Here is a 17,678-nt window from a genome sequence, read left to right on the forward strand (position 1 = left end):
TTTAAGCTCTGGCCATATGCCAAGCTTTGAACAGCCTGTGATTTTAGCAACCCAACCATCAGGTACTTGGAGCTAAGCAGTCCTCTGTTGCTGTTGCAGAGGGGAAGTTTCTAGCTTACTCCCCAAGCTCAGGCTCTGCCCCTCTGTTAGAGTAAATGGCTGCTGCCTAGATTGGTGGCTGCTGTCTTCTCTGTCATTCTTTAACAAGGCCTGGAAAATGAAGAAACAAAATAGCCACGCAAGGAACCGAGGCATAGCTTACTGAAGTCTTTGTGTTTTGGGGATCTTCTCCTATGAGATTCCTATAGAGCCCTCTCCATTTCTCTTTTGCTCTGACCACTGCAATATTTAGGAAAGTTGCAGGGGTAGAGGTGGAGTCAAGAGACAGAACTTATTAAATCAGGTGGGCAATAGGACAGGCATCTTCTAAGGAACAAGCACTTGGCCCTTCTGGGTTATTTTGGAGCATTTATCTGGGCACTGAATGCTTACCAGTTTCTCTAAGAACTGTAAAGAAACTTAGCCTCCAGTATTAGCCACAGAAGACTGAGACCAAGGCCAAAGCCAAAGCTGAAATTCAGTCAAGGCTCTATCTCCCTATTTATATCACTTGTCCAGATGTATTAACCAACCCAACAATTAACGAATTGCAAATGCTTTAGGACTCCACAATCTGCTCCTTGCTGTTTGCATTGTTCCAGAAGCTGGAGTTTAAAACTGAAGGAATTCTTTCTTAATTATTTCCTATTCCAATCATCTATAAAGTCACTAAGACCAATATTATCCATGAAATGATCACATAGTCTGAAACTTAACTATCAAAGAATTCACCATCATCAAATAGTTTTTATTCATACACATAAATTCAACTGTAAGATAGAAACCTTAGAGTGGAAGGATTTGAAAAGTTCATCTGTTTATGGTTTATAGTTTACAACGGATTGCTGTCCATGTTTCTTAATATTTTCCCATGAAATCTTATGCCAAAATTTTCACAGTTAAATGTTCCCCATAGTTTATTAATTCATTCAGATATCAATTGCTATAATATAAACATTTCTGTGTCATAACCCAGGGTGTAAAACACCCAAGAGTATATCTAAAGAATTAGAGTATACGTCTCAAATACAAACTTCCCAAGACTCTCACAGTAATATACTATGTGAAGTCACTTATTCCCAAATATTGGGGTATCACTTGACTTTTGCATTGATTTTTGGAAAACATAAGATTCCTTATTTCACAGATGGCTAAATTGAAGCATAGAAGGATGCTTATTTTGCACTGGATGGTTCCTGATATTGACAAGTTTCTAGAGAGTACCACAGAACTTTGGAAAGAGGAGAATGGCAGGTGTCACAGAGCATGGGCCTACCAACATCTGGAGTAAGCACTTCTGATGGAGTGTTACATGAGTATTTGGAATGACCTCCATAAATGTGAATTTTTCTACTGACTAGGGTAAGTAAAGGTAATTAAAGCAAGTGGTTTGGATTTTGTGGATGTGTGTGTGTATCAATAAAATCTGAGCAGGCATTCTAATAAGGATTTGTTTATATATTATAATAAGTAGCTCTATAAGTACATTTTATAAAATATACCTGAATGTGTTATACCAACAAAACAAATGAAACCAGGAAAACAAATCCCTATCCAGGGAATATCCTAATATCTGAAGCCAAAAGAAAGTTTACGTCAGACAAGTTGGAGGGTAAGTCTCTGTGAATAGGGAAAGGAAAACTCACTTACTGATTTCACTTTAGAATTTGTTAGTCACATTATGTAACTTGTACATAATTAAAGGACCGTAAACATCCTAATCCAACCACAGTAGTTTCATCATTTTCAAACAAGGAAACAGAAGCTTTAAGGAAGTACGATACTTGTCCAAGAAAGAAATGATAGTAAGTAGGCTAGGTTTCTTTAAAAAAAAAATGCTATATTCATTTATACGAGTAAAAATGCATTATTAGTTTGTTTACCACAGTCACTCACAAAGAAATGGTGCCACGTGCAGTTTATGTAACTGAAAAAAATTTTCAGTGATAATTAAAACTGCAAGTTATTTGTTTTGATGATATCTTTATTAGAAGTCTCAAATCTTAATCAATCTATAAACATTCCCTGGATTAAAGAAAACATAAATGCACTTGAGAAACAAGGACTCATATAGACCTTAGAGATTGGATTTTAACCTGGTATCATGTAAAAGTCTGTAGCAGGTGGCTCAATATAATGGAGGAATAGGCAATGCTATCACTGATGGATTATTTTAACCAAACTCCCTGCCCATTTCAAGGAATCACCAACATTAGAGCTTCATTTAAGCTCTGGCCAAATGCCACAATCTTCAATTGTTAATCCATGAGGCACAGCAATGTCTCTGATGGGACATTCATCATCACTTACTTTACAAATAAAAATGTCTCCACCAGCTGATAAAACATAGCTACAGAAAAAAAATTAGGTATGTATTACTATTCCTGCTTTATTCCATTCATTCAGCAAAAATTTAGTGGGATTCTGCTGGAAATTAAGAAGTATGTTGGTAATGGCTCAATATTGTTCCCATCAATTTCACCTAAAGGCTCATAATAAGCAATCAATAATTATTTTTCAATGAATAAATGTTTATAAAAGTACAGGTTACACTCTGGAATTTCATTTTGGCACCCCTTTTGTAGAACACTTAGTAATGTTAAGATTGTTCTCTTTTACACCATATGCATAAGGTCACAGATTCTGAATCTTGCTTCAAGATTTTTAAATTAAAATGTACCTCTAACAATCCCACAGTGCAGACTTTTGGTGAGAGCATTACATTGTATATAACACATCCACATATATTTCCACTGTTAAAACTCCCAAACAATATTCTTCTAAATGTAAGCATTTCTATTCCACAAGCACAATAATTTTAACTACCACTATCCCTCTTATCTCCAATTTATGCCTAAAGGTCTAATGGCATTTTTAGAGTATATTGAAGTCATTTGTTATAGCACTAAGATAGTCATTATCCTCTTCCATGTTGACTGACATTATTTTGTGATTTAAAATTAGTCAAACAGCAGTGGATCCAAATGGCAATTGGTTCAGAATCTAATTAGTGACAGCAAAACAACTCAACATTATTTATGACAAAATTAGTGTTTCTATCCTTGGTATCTGCACTCCAAAATCCACTTGACTATGAAGACATTACTCCATTCTATAGCTGACACAAACATATTTCTCAGCTAATTGATTTTCGAGGAAATCACAACAAGACGAGATGTTAAGGATGCTGATAAGTAGACATTTCACTACTTCACTAGAAGCTTTTTTAGTTTTTAATGACCAAGATGGAAAAGAAGCTCTACTTGGGTTTTAGACAAGTTCTTAGACTTCTCTGAGTCCCAGTTACTTTATTTGTTAAACAGCGTTCGTATTTACTTATCAGCTGCATTTCAAACTATCAAATGAGATAATACCTATAAAATTCCTATTAAAATATAGTTTCAAATCATTTTTCTAGCTAATGATGTAAAGTGTATTCTTATTCCTTCCACTGTATTCTCTTTCCTGTATGCCAGAGGTTTCATGTCAAAAGAAGTAGTTGTGAAATTACAGGTGAGAAATCAGGCTACAAGAAGAAAAATATGATTTCCAAAATTTAGCTATCATCAAGATTCTAACAATTTTGGAAAAGTCCACTGATAATTATTTAATATGTTTAAAGCAATGTTGTGTCACGAAATCTGTAAGTTAACACAAAACCGTTAATACAATCAGTTCATATGTAGAGTTAGAATGACCTGTATTTTAACTGTTATAATCCAGAGGGGAACTTTCTAATATAAGGAATTCTAGAAATAGTAATAATTAGGAAAGAGCACTAGAACATGAGTCAGGAGACTTTGATTCTATTCCTGATCTGATATTAACTATGGTGTGTCTTTAGGTAACCCAGATAACTCTTTCAAGCCATAATGTTCCATCTTGAAATAGAAGAGTCAGATAAAATGTTCTTGGATCACATAATTTCATTATATTTATTCCCAGAATTAAGACTTTTTTTCTTCATTTTTTTTGAAAGATATTGCATAAGAAATGCCCTATGTTGATACCTGTGATGTAGTACAGCCAGTAAAGCTGCTGCCTGTGATGTCCACATCCCATATTGGATGTCGGTTCAATTCCCGGCTGCTCCACCTCCAATCCAGCTCCCTGCTAATGGCCTGGGAAAAGCAGCAGAAGGTGGGCCAAGTACTTGGGTCCCTGCTGCTCAAGTGAGAGACCTGGATGAAACTTCTGGCTCCTGGCTTTAGCCTGGCTCAGCCCTGGCCATTGCAGCGGTTTGGGGAGTGAACCAGCATCTGGAAGACCTCTTTCTGTTGCTCCCTCTCTCTCTGACTTTCACATTAATAAATGAATCTTAAAAAACAACAAGAAGAAATTGCCTAGGCTGTAAGATTCATGATACATTCCAAACCTTAACTGCAATAATTGTGTCTCAAATTCTGTTTATTTAACATGCCAGCATACACAATGCAAGTTGCTAAAGGGGTCTTAATGTGTTTCCCACAGATTGGGTCTATTACACTCAGAGGCACTCACTCCTACATTCAATTTTCTCATGATTTTTCTTCTAATTCTCCTTGGTATGGTCTCTTTGTTTCTATTATCTTGTTAATATTCTCTTTTTGATATTCTGTCATTTTCAAAGACCTATAGATTCTACTTTAATAAACTTTAGTTCACTCAAGTCTTTACTCTTATCCTACCCACAGCTCCTGGTTAATCTGCACAGGAGACAACAAGGCGCCATTTGTGCTTGACCAAAGAAAGCTTCTTTGTAAGTGGACAGTTACTGTATATTTAAGTCTCTCAGGTCAGAATTAAATCTATTACCTTTAAGTAAGAAACAGCACCAATGAAACCAAATTAAGAAGCTGAATGTAAAGGAAACTTCTTCAGTCAGAGCCCAAACCAGATTTCTTCAAGGTACGTATTTCCAGAAACCATGAATCTGATCAATTCCTGGTGAAGACAGCTCTCTCCATTCCACTCCTCATTAAGTTTAGTTTTGTCAATGGAAGAACAAGTGAGGCAGCATGTAATTATAACTCAAAAGCAGAATGGGCAAGTACTTAAATCTTGAATCCCTGGTTGAAATCCTGTATGTCTCTGGTAAAGAATATTTAGCTCTTTGAGTTATAGATAGCTGAATTTAAAAAAAAAAAGCATAATAATACATCTGGGTAGGGTGGTTCCCAGGAATAAAGATAATAAATGCACTAGATGTGTCATATAAAGGAGACTTGAAATTAACTATTTGACTATTATTACTATAATAACATTATTATTAAAATCCTTTTGAAGTTGGCAGAAATAAATGACATTTCTTCCCCATTAGAAAAAAGTCACAGAACATTTTTTTTTGACTTGGCAACAGAGACACAGTAAGATAGAGATGGTTCCTAGGACAGAATGTGTTCACTAATAGTGGGCTCTACATTCAATCTTGGTCTTTGTAGAGATGTCCTCATTTAACTCTATTCCCGAAACTTAGGAATTTATCATCTTCTGTATTTACTTTTTCTTTTGTGCATTATGACTCTAAAAGAGGAGGAAAGATTTGCCAGCTCATCTCATTTGGCAGGGTTCAGAGCACTTTTTTGAGCAAATTATCTTCCTGTACATTCTAGAAAAGGGAAAATCTACAGCTATTATTTTGGTACATGCAATTTAGAAACGTGATTTTGTAATGTTCTACCGATGTTAATGCTTAAGTAGAAGAGAATATGTTAGCTATATTTCTCAGCAAGGTAAAATGAGTTATATAATTTTCCTAAAGAACATGAGATAGAAGAAAATCTTGTGAAATAATATTGTTGCAATTAAGAATGTATGGACTCTTTCCAATGGGGAAAAAACCTAAAATCATATTAAGGTTTTGTCAAGACATCACAGTGTCATGTCATGGGTTTCAGATTAACTAACCAGAGGGTCTTTGTTCAAAGGCTTTTGAACTCCCCTAGGTAGAAGGCAACAGAGTAGCAATGACTTTTACTCCCAAATACAGTCTAGATAGGGGGTGCAATATAGTAATGAGGCTGAATTAACAAAATCCTGCAACATACCAATTGCTAAGTACACAATTCAAATGAAAGTATACTTTTAATTCTTTTGAGTTTTAAGTTTTCTTAGTCTTTAGAGTTTTGAGTTTTAAATTTTCTTAGTTTTTAACATTTCAGACTGTAAGTTTATGCTTTCTAGAGTGAAATTTGATATTCTTACTCTTATATACACACAGATGTGTGTATGTGCCTGTGTGTGTGTGAACCAGCTTTTGTGTGAAAAGCAAGAGGTTTCAAACTCTTACCAGTATCTAAATCTGTCAAAAATATCTTCTATATAGGTCAAACATAATTCTTCTCTCTCCATAAGTTTAGCATTAAAATTAGTAGCAAAAATGTATGTCACAAAGCAGAATGTTTATTGAAAATAAACTTTAAAATGTATTTTATATTAAGAATTTGTCTTTTATTCATTTAAAAATAATTTATCATTTGTTTACATTATGTAGTAAACTGATCTTGAGCAGAACCGCCAATAAGAACAAAATCACAAGTCCATGTATTGGTGGGATCATTACAATGCTCTGAGTAAGGTAAATGTGTTAGGCACTAAGACATCCTGCCTTAGCACCCGTAACATTGGGCTATAACATGTGAACAACCTTTTGTTGATTCTAGGTCTGCTGCTGGTGCAATTGCCACTGTAAGTGATACATCTGTGACTTGGAGAACACTGGAGCTTAAAAGCAAGAGAAAACTGTTTCTTTGGTGGAGCAAACCTTTTAACTGTCTTTTCTGTTCAACATAATCAGACTCTGGATATGTCTGTTGGAGAGTTCCTTTCACAAAATGATCTTTCTTTTCTGGAATTGAACAGTGTGGAACTGAATTATCAAGCTTATTCAAAAGATAAGGTGTTCTACTGGAGATCAGGCATTTTTCAAATTACCTTGTACTATTACTGTCAATTACAAATAGAAGCATAAACCAAAGATGTAAGAAAAAGAATTCAACCTGCTAAGTTAATGTTTTGTTCAACATCAGATTTGATGGTGAACTGGGACAAGCTTACTTGACGTTAGTGGCTGAACAGCTTAGTGCTCACAGGGATATAATGAAAGACACTTGACACTGCAGATGGACTGTCCATGTGCTCACATTTTTGCTGGCTATGGGCATTTGCTGAGGGGCACTCACTGCTAACCAAATCAGCATGGAGAGGATACCAGTCTGCATGCTTCTGGTTCTTAGAAACTTGCAGTGGCCGAGGGCTGAGGAAGCTGGTTTGTTGCCAGGGAATGTTGTATCACCTTTGCCAATATGTCCTTGTGTTATCACCCATGTCTATTTTTACCAGTGAGAAACCACAGGAAGCAATGTATCCTATATCAGCAAGTTGAGGGAGACAGTTACTGCCACGTTGGAGAGCTGGGTATCTGAGTGACCACCCCAGTCTGCCTCCCATTCTGCTTGAGGGGATTGACTTCCCATTTGTTTTGCACAAAATAGATAATGATGGCCTCTTTCCTAAAAAGAATCTCTGAAGGTTGAACAGGATGGTTCATGGAAAGCATTTAGCTTTACTCATAGTACATATGAAGTGCTTCAGAAATGCTTGCCATTATCATGGCACAACCTAAATAGCATGCCACTCTTCCTATTCATGTCTGTGAATACAGGTCCATTCCAGGAAATCAGGAATACAAGCCATTCTGGAAATTTGGGAGGAGGAGGATTTTTCTGGAACTCTCAGCTAAACCTGGTCAGGACTTGATCCCTAAACCTCGCCTGGAATAATCCATTTCCAGTTACAAGAAAGTACCTAGCTTCTCTCAGCATGATGTTTTAGCCTCATAATGTATTCTATATCTTAAGTGATGTGCTTAATACTTTCTATTATATATGGATATGCATGTATTTATATTTAGCTTATGTGATTAATATATGAAGAAACTGGGAAAAGTAGCATGGCTAGAATTATCCAAGTAATTTGCGGTATTGGTGGCATTTGAACCACGTCAATATGTCTCAAGGTTCAGGTTTTCCCCGAAATGTATCATAATTTTCTTGCCATAATTCAGTCTAACTTGATTCTATCCCCTCTGGTCTATGGGAACATTTCTCCTTCCTCAGTTTCCAACTAAAGACTCTTAGTTTCTTATACCTACCATGAATAATAGTTTAAAACTCCTTGGATGCCTTGAAGATAGACAATTTAAGTCATCTGTGGTGTCACTGGAGAACCAGCGACTTTTTCTCAAGGTCTGGTCCTTTTAGTTTCTTTATGCGACATAAGTTGTTATCCAATGTAACAGAAATGGACTGATATATATTATTTTGTCTGATATGTGATGGAAGAATATTCATTCATGTTTTACTCTCTCATTCTAATTACTTAGGTCTGAGGAAGCTATTTTGTAAAGCAAAATGTCATTATGTTAATTCAAGCTATGTGTATTGATCCTCCAAAGGAGATGTAAAGCTCATTCTCACCAGCTTCAAAATGAGTCGTTTCAATGGAGCTTGGTAGTACGTCCTGTCAACCTCTTTAAATAATTCGTGTATTAATGCCTTCTCCCATTCTCTGGAAACTCTTTATTGGTTTATCATGCATTTAAGTTTCAGAGGGATAATTTGCAATCCAATTTTGTAGTTCTCCCTTTGAAGTTGGTCACTCCCAAGATATAGTATCACAAATACTCATCCTAACTCTAAACTGTCTGCACATAATTGTTCTAGAGTTTGCCCTCCTAAGGAATTTCAGAGAGTCAAAGTGAAAATAATGAATTTGGGCTATTTCCACTCATGGAAAAGAAGTAATATTTGTGAGCTCTGTACTCTTAGAGACACAACTCAAAATGCATTGTGAAGTGCTTTTACTTTTAGAATTCTAGATTATGGAACACGTACACCTGTTAAAGTTACCGCAAAAATGCACATGCGGATTCTTAAAAGGCCCACCTTTAATTTTCTGTTTTACATCCTGTTTTGTGAAAATATTTCCCTTGAAGACATTCAGCTACAATCCACACATAATCTGCCTCCAGCTGACCTCAGGTGTGTGCCTTCCTACCCTTCTAGGGGTCAAACCTAACAATTCACTGATTTCTTCTAAACAAATGTAATGGAGCCAGACTTGAATGAAGCTGTTTACTTGAAAACTACAGTGGATTAGTAATGCGACAAGTGGCCTGACAGAGTGAATTTGAAGGCAGGTATCCCATCTTTCTATTCCTTCACTCTATTCATCATAGAATCCCCAGCCCACATTTTTCTTGAGAAAGCTCTTCATTATCTTTTGACAAAAATTGCCTACATCACGGTCTCAAAATCTCTTGTGAGCAGAGGAAGTACCATAAACGAATCAAGAAACTATTTTAAATAAACATGGATTACGTAGAAAGGGTTACCCATCATTTCTCTGCGATGTATGCAAGTCACATACATCTTTCTTAAAACAAATCATTTTCAAAATTTATGATGCCTAAAAAAACTTTCATATATACTGTTACCTATTAGAACAGTCTGACCATGTCCCTTCCTCCAAATTTCAAGGCAAAGACTATTGCTCACCCAAATAAGCTTTACAGTCATCAAATACCAAATCTAGTATCTGTACTTGGAATTGCTAAACCTCCATATTTGGCTGAAAAGACAGGCAAGGAAGGAGATTCATAATTCAGCAAAAGCCTAATAATTCTCTATGCAACCTGGACTCTCATTACACAGAACATAGCTTGACCCTTAATGCCATATGATTTCCTGAAACCTATGTATTAATCTCTTCTCTACCTGTAATTTAATAAACCTCTTGTTTTAAAATGTCTTCCTGATGCAATGGATTACAGTGTATGGAATCACTGTACTTGTCAATCTTTATAACCCTCCCATAAATTATCCTTCCCTCAAATACTGCATTCAGTAAGTTAGAGATTGATTATGAATACATATGCATGTGAATTGTTTAACTGTAATGCTATTAAGCACAGAAGAAATGCACAGACACAAATCATGTAAAATCAGATGATGTCATGTATTTAAAATATATAAAAATGTATATGTGCACATCAATATAGTATATACACAACATATATGCATTTAAAGGTGTATACTTGTGTGTGTGTGTGTGTGTGTATATATATATACAATATATTTATCATGAAAGAGGACCAGTAGGTTAATGATTGACACCTAAGGATGCAGAGCCAATTTTAGAAGCAGGCAGTGAACACCAGAGTAATTATAATAAGATAAGGGTGGGGCGGAGGTGATAACAGCAATCAATAATCCCAATCCTCTAAACACCTAGGGTCCTCACATGGTCTGGGCGTAGCTGTGTGCACCTGAAATCTTACCAACAGCTCACAGAGTTCTAGATATACAGTGGACAGGTTGGAGACACAAATCCCGAAGTGTGGGCGTCATGGCCCTTCTGGGGCACTGAGGGACGGACTCTGTGCACACATGCACCACAGGAGGCCTGGGGAACTAGACCCACACTCACTCACACAGGTATCCCTTCCCTGCAGGTCCGCCCAGCAGCGACACCTCTATGGCAGTCACCCCCGCCTAGCGGGTGTTTACAGGCACACTCGGGGGAGTTTCCGAGAAACCTGGGGGGAAATGGGAGGGTCGGGCATCTGGGGACAGCGGCGCGCCCCCTGGACTGTCTGAGCTCTCCACACAGCCCAGGATCTGAATTCGCACCCGAGCTTCCCGTAGGATCTGCATTACGCCAAAGGCGCCGGGCCAACTTACCTCCACAAAATAAAAGCAGGGCAGGAGGGTGACGCTGTCCTTGATCACTTTCCCCTTTGGCCTCTCCTTCGCCGACATCCCGGCCGCCTGCCTGAGTCTGCGTCCTCCCCCGGGCGAGGTGTGCACAGCACAGCCCAGGCGAGCCGCCTCCTCCAGCCGCAAGCGCCGGGCGCCGCTGATGTCACATTCCCCGCGGGCGCCGCTGGAGCCAGCGCGCTGCATGCAGCGCCCCCGCCTTCTCCCCGCCCCGCTTTGCAGCAACCCAGCGGCTCCTGGAGCCGGCAGGTCCGCGTCTTCCCGTGCTCAGGCTCTAGCCCCCTCCTGCTTTTCTGGCGAGAGACCTCCAGCTCCCTCTTCCAAGCTGTTGCTGCAATGGCTTCCTCTCCCTGCTGGTCTTCCTCTGCTCTCCAACGTCCTGGCGAGGCTCCCCTGCTGTCGGAGCTTACGTCAAGAATCGGAAAGGGGGACGCACCCTTGGTTTTTGCAGCAGCAAGGCCAGGGAGCCAAAGCACCTATTCCAGCTCCTGGGAAGCCTCCTGGGTCACTCCCAAGAGCCAAATGCAGGAATTAGCTCCAGCGTGCTGCCCCACAGCGAGAAATTCTAACCCTTTCCGCGAGAAATTAAAACAGGGTTAGCATACTGAAAAGTAGGACGTGGTGTGAGATCATAAGAGCTGGCTGCCACCCGGGAATGGCATCCCTCCTGAGGATCTCTGCCTGGGGGACTCCCAGTGATCATTGCTCCCTGTCAGCTGTCTGGGAATGGGGAGGGTTCCCCGCCAGAAGAGTGGCAGATGTGGGAACCCGCAGGGGGCGGGCATCCTCACTGAGCCCAAAGGTCAGAGCATGTTCTCACTTCACTATGACACCCCCAGAATACCGTGACTATTACAGCCCTATCTGCAGAAAGAGCATGTCTTCAGACTTTAAATTCTCAATAAAGTCATTTGCCTTTTGGGTCGTGTACAGGGCTGATTTCAACTTGGTGATGATTTTAACAATCCAGAGATCTCCAGTGGCCTGGAGGAGAGAAACACCTAGCAAACACCAAGGTTATATTGTACTCGAGGAGATAACCCATTTCTGCGCTCTCACACCGCAGGCCACTCCCAAAGTCTCTATTTCAAGCACAGGATGGCCAATCCCCCACCCACTTTCCAGCTGGCTGCCTCCTTGCTGCTCCAGTAGGTCTTGGCCAGCAAGGAGGCTGTGGGACCCACAAATGCACGTTTCACCACCATTCTTACCTCATATCCTCACTTTCCTCTGCCACACCTGCATTCCAGAGGTCACAGAGTAATCTCTCTGTTGTCCCCCAATTCACCATACTCATGGGGTAAAATCTTAACACCAGGAAAACCCAGCACTCTGTTCTGACCAGAACAACTGAAGAGTGGCTGGAGGCAGACACAGCCACACTGTGTTGTCTCACGTCAGACTCAGGAGCACAGCTTTAAGCCCACACCACCATCCCACAATCCCAGTATTGGTTCCTTATTCTGGGCACTCTCTCATCCATGCTTTTTCACATCTCAAATGTCATTCTCAGCTAATGACTTCAACTGTAGTTTCCCTAAGAAGATAGAAGTAATCAGAAGAGAGCTATGTCATCTTCTGATGACTCGTCCCATACACCACGGCTATCTCTTGCCTAGACCAGCACAATAACCTTCTGAGTATTCTACAAACTATTCTCTACACAGCAACCAGAATTATCTTTTGAGAAGGAAATCCAGTTGGGTTATTTCTTTGCCTAAACCTTCCGAGAGTTCCCACCATTCAGCAAATTCAAATCCCCATCTCTTCCTAGAAGCCCTCCAAGATGAGGGCTGGGATTGTGAAACAGCACAAGCTGTCACTTGGGATACTGGCATCCCGTATTGCAGTGATTTAATTCCCTGCTAATAATCCTGGGAAAGCAGTTGGAGATGGCCCAAGAGCCCTGCTTGTTGTGGCCATTTGGAGAGTGGAAAGGTAGAAGTTCCCCTCCCCATCTTTCTCTCAGTGTCTGTGTTTGTGTGTGTGTGCGTGTGTGTGTCCTTCTCTCTGTGATTCAACCTTTCAAATAAATAAGTAAATAAATAAATCTGTTTTTAAAAAGAGGAAGAAATTCAACACAATGATCTAGCCTAATTCTTGGATCTTGTTGACATTGCTTTGTGCCTCAGTGTGTCTGGTAGCTTTTGAGTGCCCAGGGAACTTTGTATATAATTATTGTTCCTTGGTCCAGAAACTCTATACTGCCACCTTAATCTGACTTAGACCTTCATTCATACTCCTGCTCAAATTTTAAATGCTTGGGGAATGTTCTCTGACACATCCTTGAAATAACATTCGTGACTCCACGCCTCCATTACTCTGTATTCTTTTACATTATTGTATTTCTCTTCATAGAACTTATCATTGTTTGATAGTTTATCAAGCATTTCTTTGTCAAGTTTTTTCATTGTTTGTCTTGTCCACTAGAATGTAAACTCCATAAGGTCAACCACTTTTCATCATCTTGCAATGAGAAGTGTGCCTGGCAGAGAGTTGGTGGTCAGTAAATATTCGTTGAAGAGATGGATGGTTCAGACAGACTAAATGATGTACATATCCATATCTGATATGTTCAGTAATTATTGGATGATTCTATTTACTAATTATTGCATAATTAATCAGAAATACTTCTTAATACTATCAAAGTTATTTTGTAAACAAATGTACTTCCATTTTCAGTTTTCTTGGTGCCACAAGAAAATTTTCCATTTATAATAGAGGTAAAAAGAAAAGTGAGAACATTTCTAATTTGTTAGAATTTATCACCATGAAAACTCAGCATTTCTATATATGGGGGTTACATACAAGAATAAAATTGCGGCTCCTTAATTTCATTGGTAATACACTGAAAACATGTGATAACATAACGAAAATGCATGCTGATCACATCTCAGCAATTCAAGACAGTGTTGAAATCTCATAAAGGAACTCTTTCCCTCCCTTGCTGGTCTGCCCAGCTTGACCTGCCCATGTCATCAGGGACCAGGAAATGATTCAGAATTCAAAGCCTGTTCCTTTGTAAACCCTTTATTCCCAGGCCAGATTCCTCTTCCTTCACTCCATCTTTTAAAATGATACTTTTCTGATTTATATCACTTTACAAAACAATTAGGCTACTTTATAAGTTCATTTAAATACTAAATAAATAATATCTTACATATTAGCTTTTGATGTTGAAAACAATGCATTGAAGTGAACAGGGTGAATTATCATTAAAATAGATTAAAATGGAACAAAGAAAGAAACAAAAGAGAAGCAGAAGACTGCATGAAGTCTGAAGTCAGAAAACTTGAGTGCAATCCAAGGATTTGTTGTGTTTGGGCTCTTCTCTCTAGCAAGTCTCTCCATATCTCCAAGCTTCAGTCTTCTAATATGTACAATAAGAAAATACTGGTACTATCTGACAGCAATGTTCTGTAGCTCAATTAGGACAATATATATCAAAGCACCTAGCGAATTTTAAAACTGTCTCAGCCATTTACCTCTATACACTCAATCTACAAACCTTTTGTTGATCCCTTATTACATAGGAGAAACTTTTTCCCACCTGACAACCATTGGGAAAAATAATAGATATGGTTCCTGGTATCAAAGAATTAATAAGCTAATGAAGGTGGAGAGAGAAGATGCAGACAATAAATTAGTCATAGAAAGCACTGTTAAAAATACTTCGAAGGGGGATATTTGGCACAGCAGTTGGAATGCTGCTTGGGATACCCACATCCCATGTTGGAGTGCCTGGGCCTGAGTGTTGGCTCTATTCACAATTCCAGCTGTCTGCTACTGCACACCCCTGAAGTCAGCAGGTGATGGATTAAGTACTTGGGTCCCTGCAACCCACATGAGAGACTCAATCTGAATTCTGGATGACTAGTGAGGCATAGCCTAGTCCTAGCTTTTGTGGACATTTGGAGAGTGAGCAAGTAGGTAGAAAATCTATGTATGTGTGTGTCTTTGTGAGCATGTATTTGTGTGTCTGCCTTTCAAATAAAATAAAAATAAATATTTAAAATTTTTTGTGTGTTTTAATGACATTTTATTTATGAAATGGAAACTTGAATTTCTGCAGTTTTCATGTGTTAGGAAATGCTCTTTCCCTCACCCCCAATCTTTAAAAGATATAAACACCAAAAATTTTTAGCCGCGAGCCATAGAATAACCAGTCAGCTGGATTCGAACCGTAGGCTGTAGTCTGTCAACCTCTGAACTAGACGGCCATCTTTGTAACTGAATAATCAGAACTTTCATGCTAATGGAAAGGCATTTATCCAAAGTAATAATGTTATGGTCTCCTGTATAAGTAAAAGTTAATAGTTCAAAGAGAAAAATGGTAGGAGACTTGACAAACCACAGGCTTTTCAGTAATACAGATCTCAGCAAACCCACAGGACACCTGAGCCACAGGAGTGTAACAGGTATAGTCAGCCTGCAAGCAGCAAATTAGTTTTTTGAAGAATATGATCAATTCTTACTTACCTCTGCCCAAACAAATACTATCCCCTCAAAGCCTGCCTCTAATTCTCGGTCTGCAACAGTACTGGAAGGCTGTGTCTCCCAAACAAGTCCAGTGGTGATGCTAGCGACTGTTCACTCAAAGGTGAACTGAGACAAATCAGGGTAACAAAGAGAGTTCTTTGTGAGCAAAACAGAACTTCAGCGACCTCATGCCAGACTCCTACTGATTCATGAGATCAAAAGTCTGAGGGGGTGGGGCTGGGCTGGCGCTGTGGCTTAGCGGGTAAAGCCGTCGCCTGCAGTGCCATCATCCCATATGGGCATCGGTTCGAGTTCCAGCTGCTCCTCTTCCAATCCAGCTCTCTGCTATGGCCTGGGAAAGCAGCAGAAGATGGGCCCAGTCATTGGGCCCCTGCACCCATGTGGGAGACCTGGAAGAAGCTCCTGCCTCCTGGCTTTGGATTGGTGCAGCTCTGGCTGTTGCGGCCAAATGGGGAGTGAACTAGTGGATGGAAGACTTCTCTCTCTCTCTGCCTCTCCTTCTCTCTGCAACTCTGACTTTCAAATAAATAAATAAATAAATGTTTAAGGAAAAAAAAAGTTTGAGGGCAAGAACTGTGGTGCAGAGTTAGGCTGCTGCTCAGGATGCCTGCACCCCATATCCAAGTGCCAGCAGTGCTGGTTCCCTGCTTTCAATACAGCATCCTGTTAATGTCCCTGGAAGGCAGCAGACGATGGGTTCCTGCCACCTACGAAGGAAATCCAGGTGGAGTTCCAGGCTCTTGGCTTCAGCCTGGTCCAGTCTGGCTACTGAGATTTTGCTTTGTGGTCTCTTCTAGAAAGCAAGCACACAAAAAGCAGGAATTTTCCCCCCATCCTTTATATTCTCCTGAGCAGGTGCTCAGTAAATATTTGTCGAGTGACTAGGGTGAGAACTCTCCCCATCTTTGTGCCTCTTTTTAAAAGTTGACCCCTTCCATATAGAAGTTTCCTATCAAGTCTTGGGGTTTGCAGCACAGTCTACTTGCTGATGACGCCTGTGGAAAGTGAATGGTTTGAGCGTAGGACGCGCAGGAGGAGGCACCTGGAGTCTGCGCCGGGAGGACTAAGCTGCTGCAGAACATTCTGCTGGCCAGTAAGCCAGGGGTTGGGAAAACCACACTGGGCAAAGGACTTGCATCAAGATCAGGACTGAAACATGTTAATGTGGGTGATTTTGCTCAAGAAGGGGAATTATATGATAGCCTTGATGAAGAGTATAATTGTCCTATTTTAGATGAAGATAGAGTAATGAGTTAGATAACCAAATGAGAGATGGTGGAGCTATTGTTGATTACTACGGCTGTGATTTCTTCATGAACACTAGTTTTATATAGTTTTTGTGCTGAGAACAGATACCCGTGTGTTGAACAAAGACTGGAGACAAGGGGTTACATGAGAAGAAACTAAATGACAATATTCAATGTGAGATTTTTCAAGTTCTTTATGAAGAAACGATGGAGTTGTGCAAGGATGAAATTCGGCATCAGTTGCCCAGCAATAAACCAGAAAAACTAGAAAATAACTTAAGTCAGATCTTGAAATGGATTGAGCACTGGATAAAGGATTATAACTCTTGACTTACAAAGCTGGCCCTTTCTGGGGCCGGTGCTATGGTGCAGCAGGTTAACACCCTGGCCTGAAGTGCCAGCATCCCATACGGGTGCTGGCTCAAGACCCGGCTGCTCCACTTCCAATCCAGCTCTCTGCTATGGCCTGGGAAAGCAGTAGATGTCAGCCCAGGTCCTTGGGCCCCTGCACCCACGTGGGAGACCCAAAAGAAGCTTCTGGCTCCTGGTTTTGGATCGGCGCAGCTCCGGCCATTGAGGCCAAAGGGGAGTGAACCAGCAGATAGAAGACCTCTCTCTGCCTCTCCTCTCTCTGTGTAACTCTTTCAAATAAATAAATCTTAAAAAAACAAAAAAAAAAACAAAAAAAAAAAACCTGGCCCCTTCAGTCACTCTTGTTGCTGTCTCTGCTCACTTTGTGGAAATTGCAGATGGATGACATAAAGGTTTATGCCTGGAATTCTTTTTCTCCATGAGAAAGCTGAACAGTCTCAAATATCATGAATATAATATTAAGAATTAAGATTGTCATTGTTTAATGCTTTGATTGCCAAATAATAAGCAAATCTGAACAAATGGGTGCATAACTTTTAAGTTTTTTTTTTTTTTTTTTTGACAGCCAGAGTTAGACAGTGAGAGAGAGACAGACAGAGAGAAAGGTCCTCCTTTTTCGGTTGATTCACCCCCCAAGTGGCCGCCACTGCCGGCGCGCTGTGCCAATCTGAAGCCAGGAGCCAGGTGCTTCCTCCTAGTCTCC

At 39.9% G+C, this 17,678-nt stretch overlaps 1 protein-coding gene and 1 pseudogene across 4 annotated transcripts in view; one reads left to right on the forward strand and one right to left on the reverse strand.

Annotated features, from left to right (window-relative positions):
* Nucleotides 1-11,178, reverse strand: part of PLPPR4 (phospholipid phosphatase related 4) — a 52,807-nt gene extending 41,629 nt beyond the window's left edge. For 2 of the 4 annotated variants that reach the window (XM_017346057.4, XM_002715841.6), the window contains exon 1: nucleotides 10,821-11,178. In XM_017346057.4, the coding sequence (XP_017201546.1) occupies nucleotides 10,821-11,042 (222 nt within the window). In that variant the 5' untranslated portion in view covers nucleotides 11,043-11,178. The remainder of the gene's footprint in view (nucleotides 1-10,820) is intronic. The other 2 variants (XM_089337034.1, XM_089337033.1) reach the window with 1 other exon arrangement.
* A 333-nt stretch (nucleotides 11,179-11,511) lies between these two features.
* On the forward strand, nucleotides 11,512-16,988 carry LOC100356122 (adenylate kinase isoenzyme 6 pseudogene; annotated as a pseudogene).
* The last annotated feature ends 690 nt before the right edge of the window (nucleotides 16,989-17,678 follow it).

Source organism: Oryctolagus cuniculus, chromosome 7, assembly GCF_051225735.1.
Source record: "Oryctolagus cuniculus isolate XC-2025 breed Fujian yellow rabbit chromosome 7, ASM5122573v1, whole genome shotgun sequence".
In the NCBI taxonomy this organism is placed as follows: domain Eukaryota; kingdom Metazoa; phylum Chordata; class Mammalia; order Lagomorpha; family Leporidae; genus Oryctolagus; species Oryctolagus cuniculus.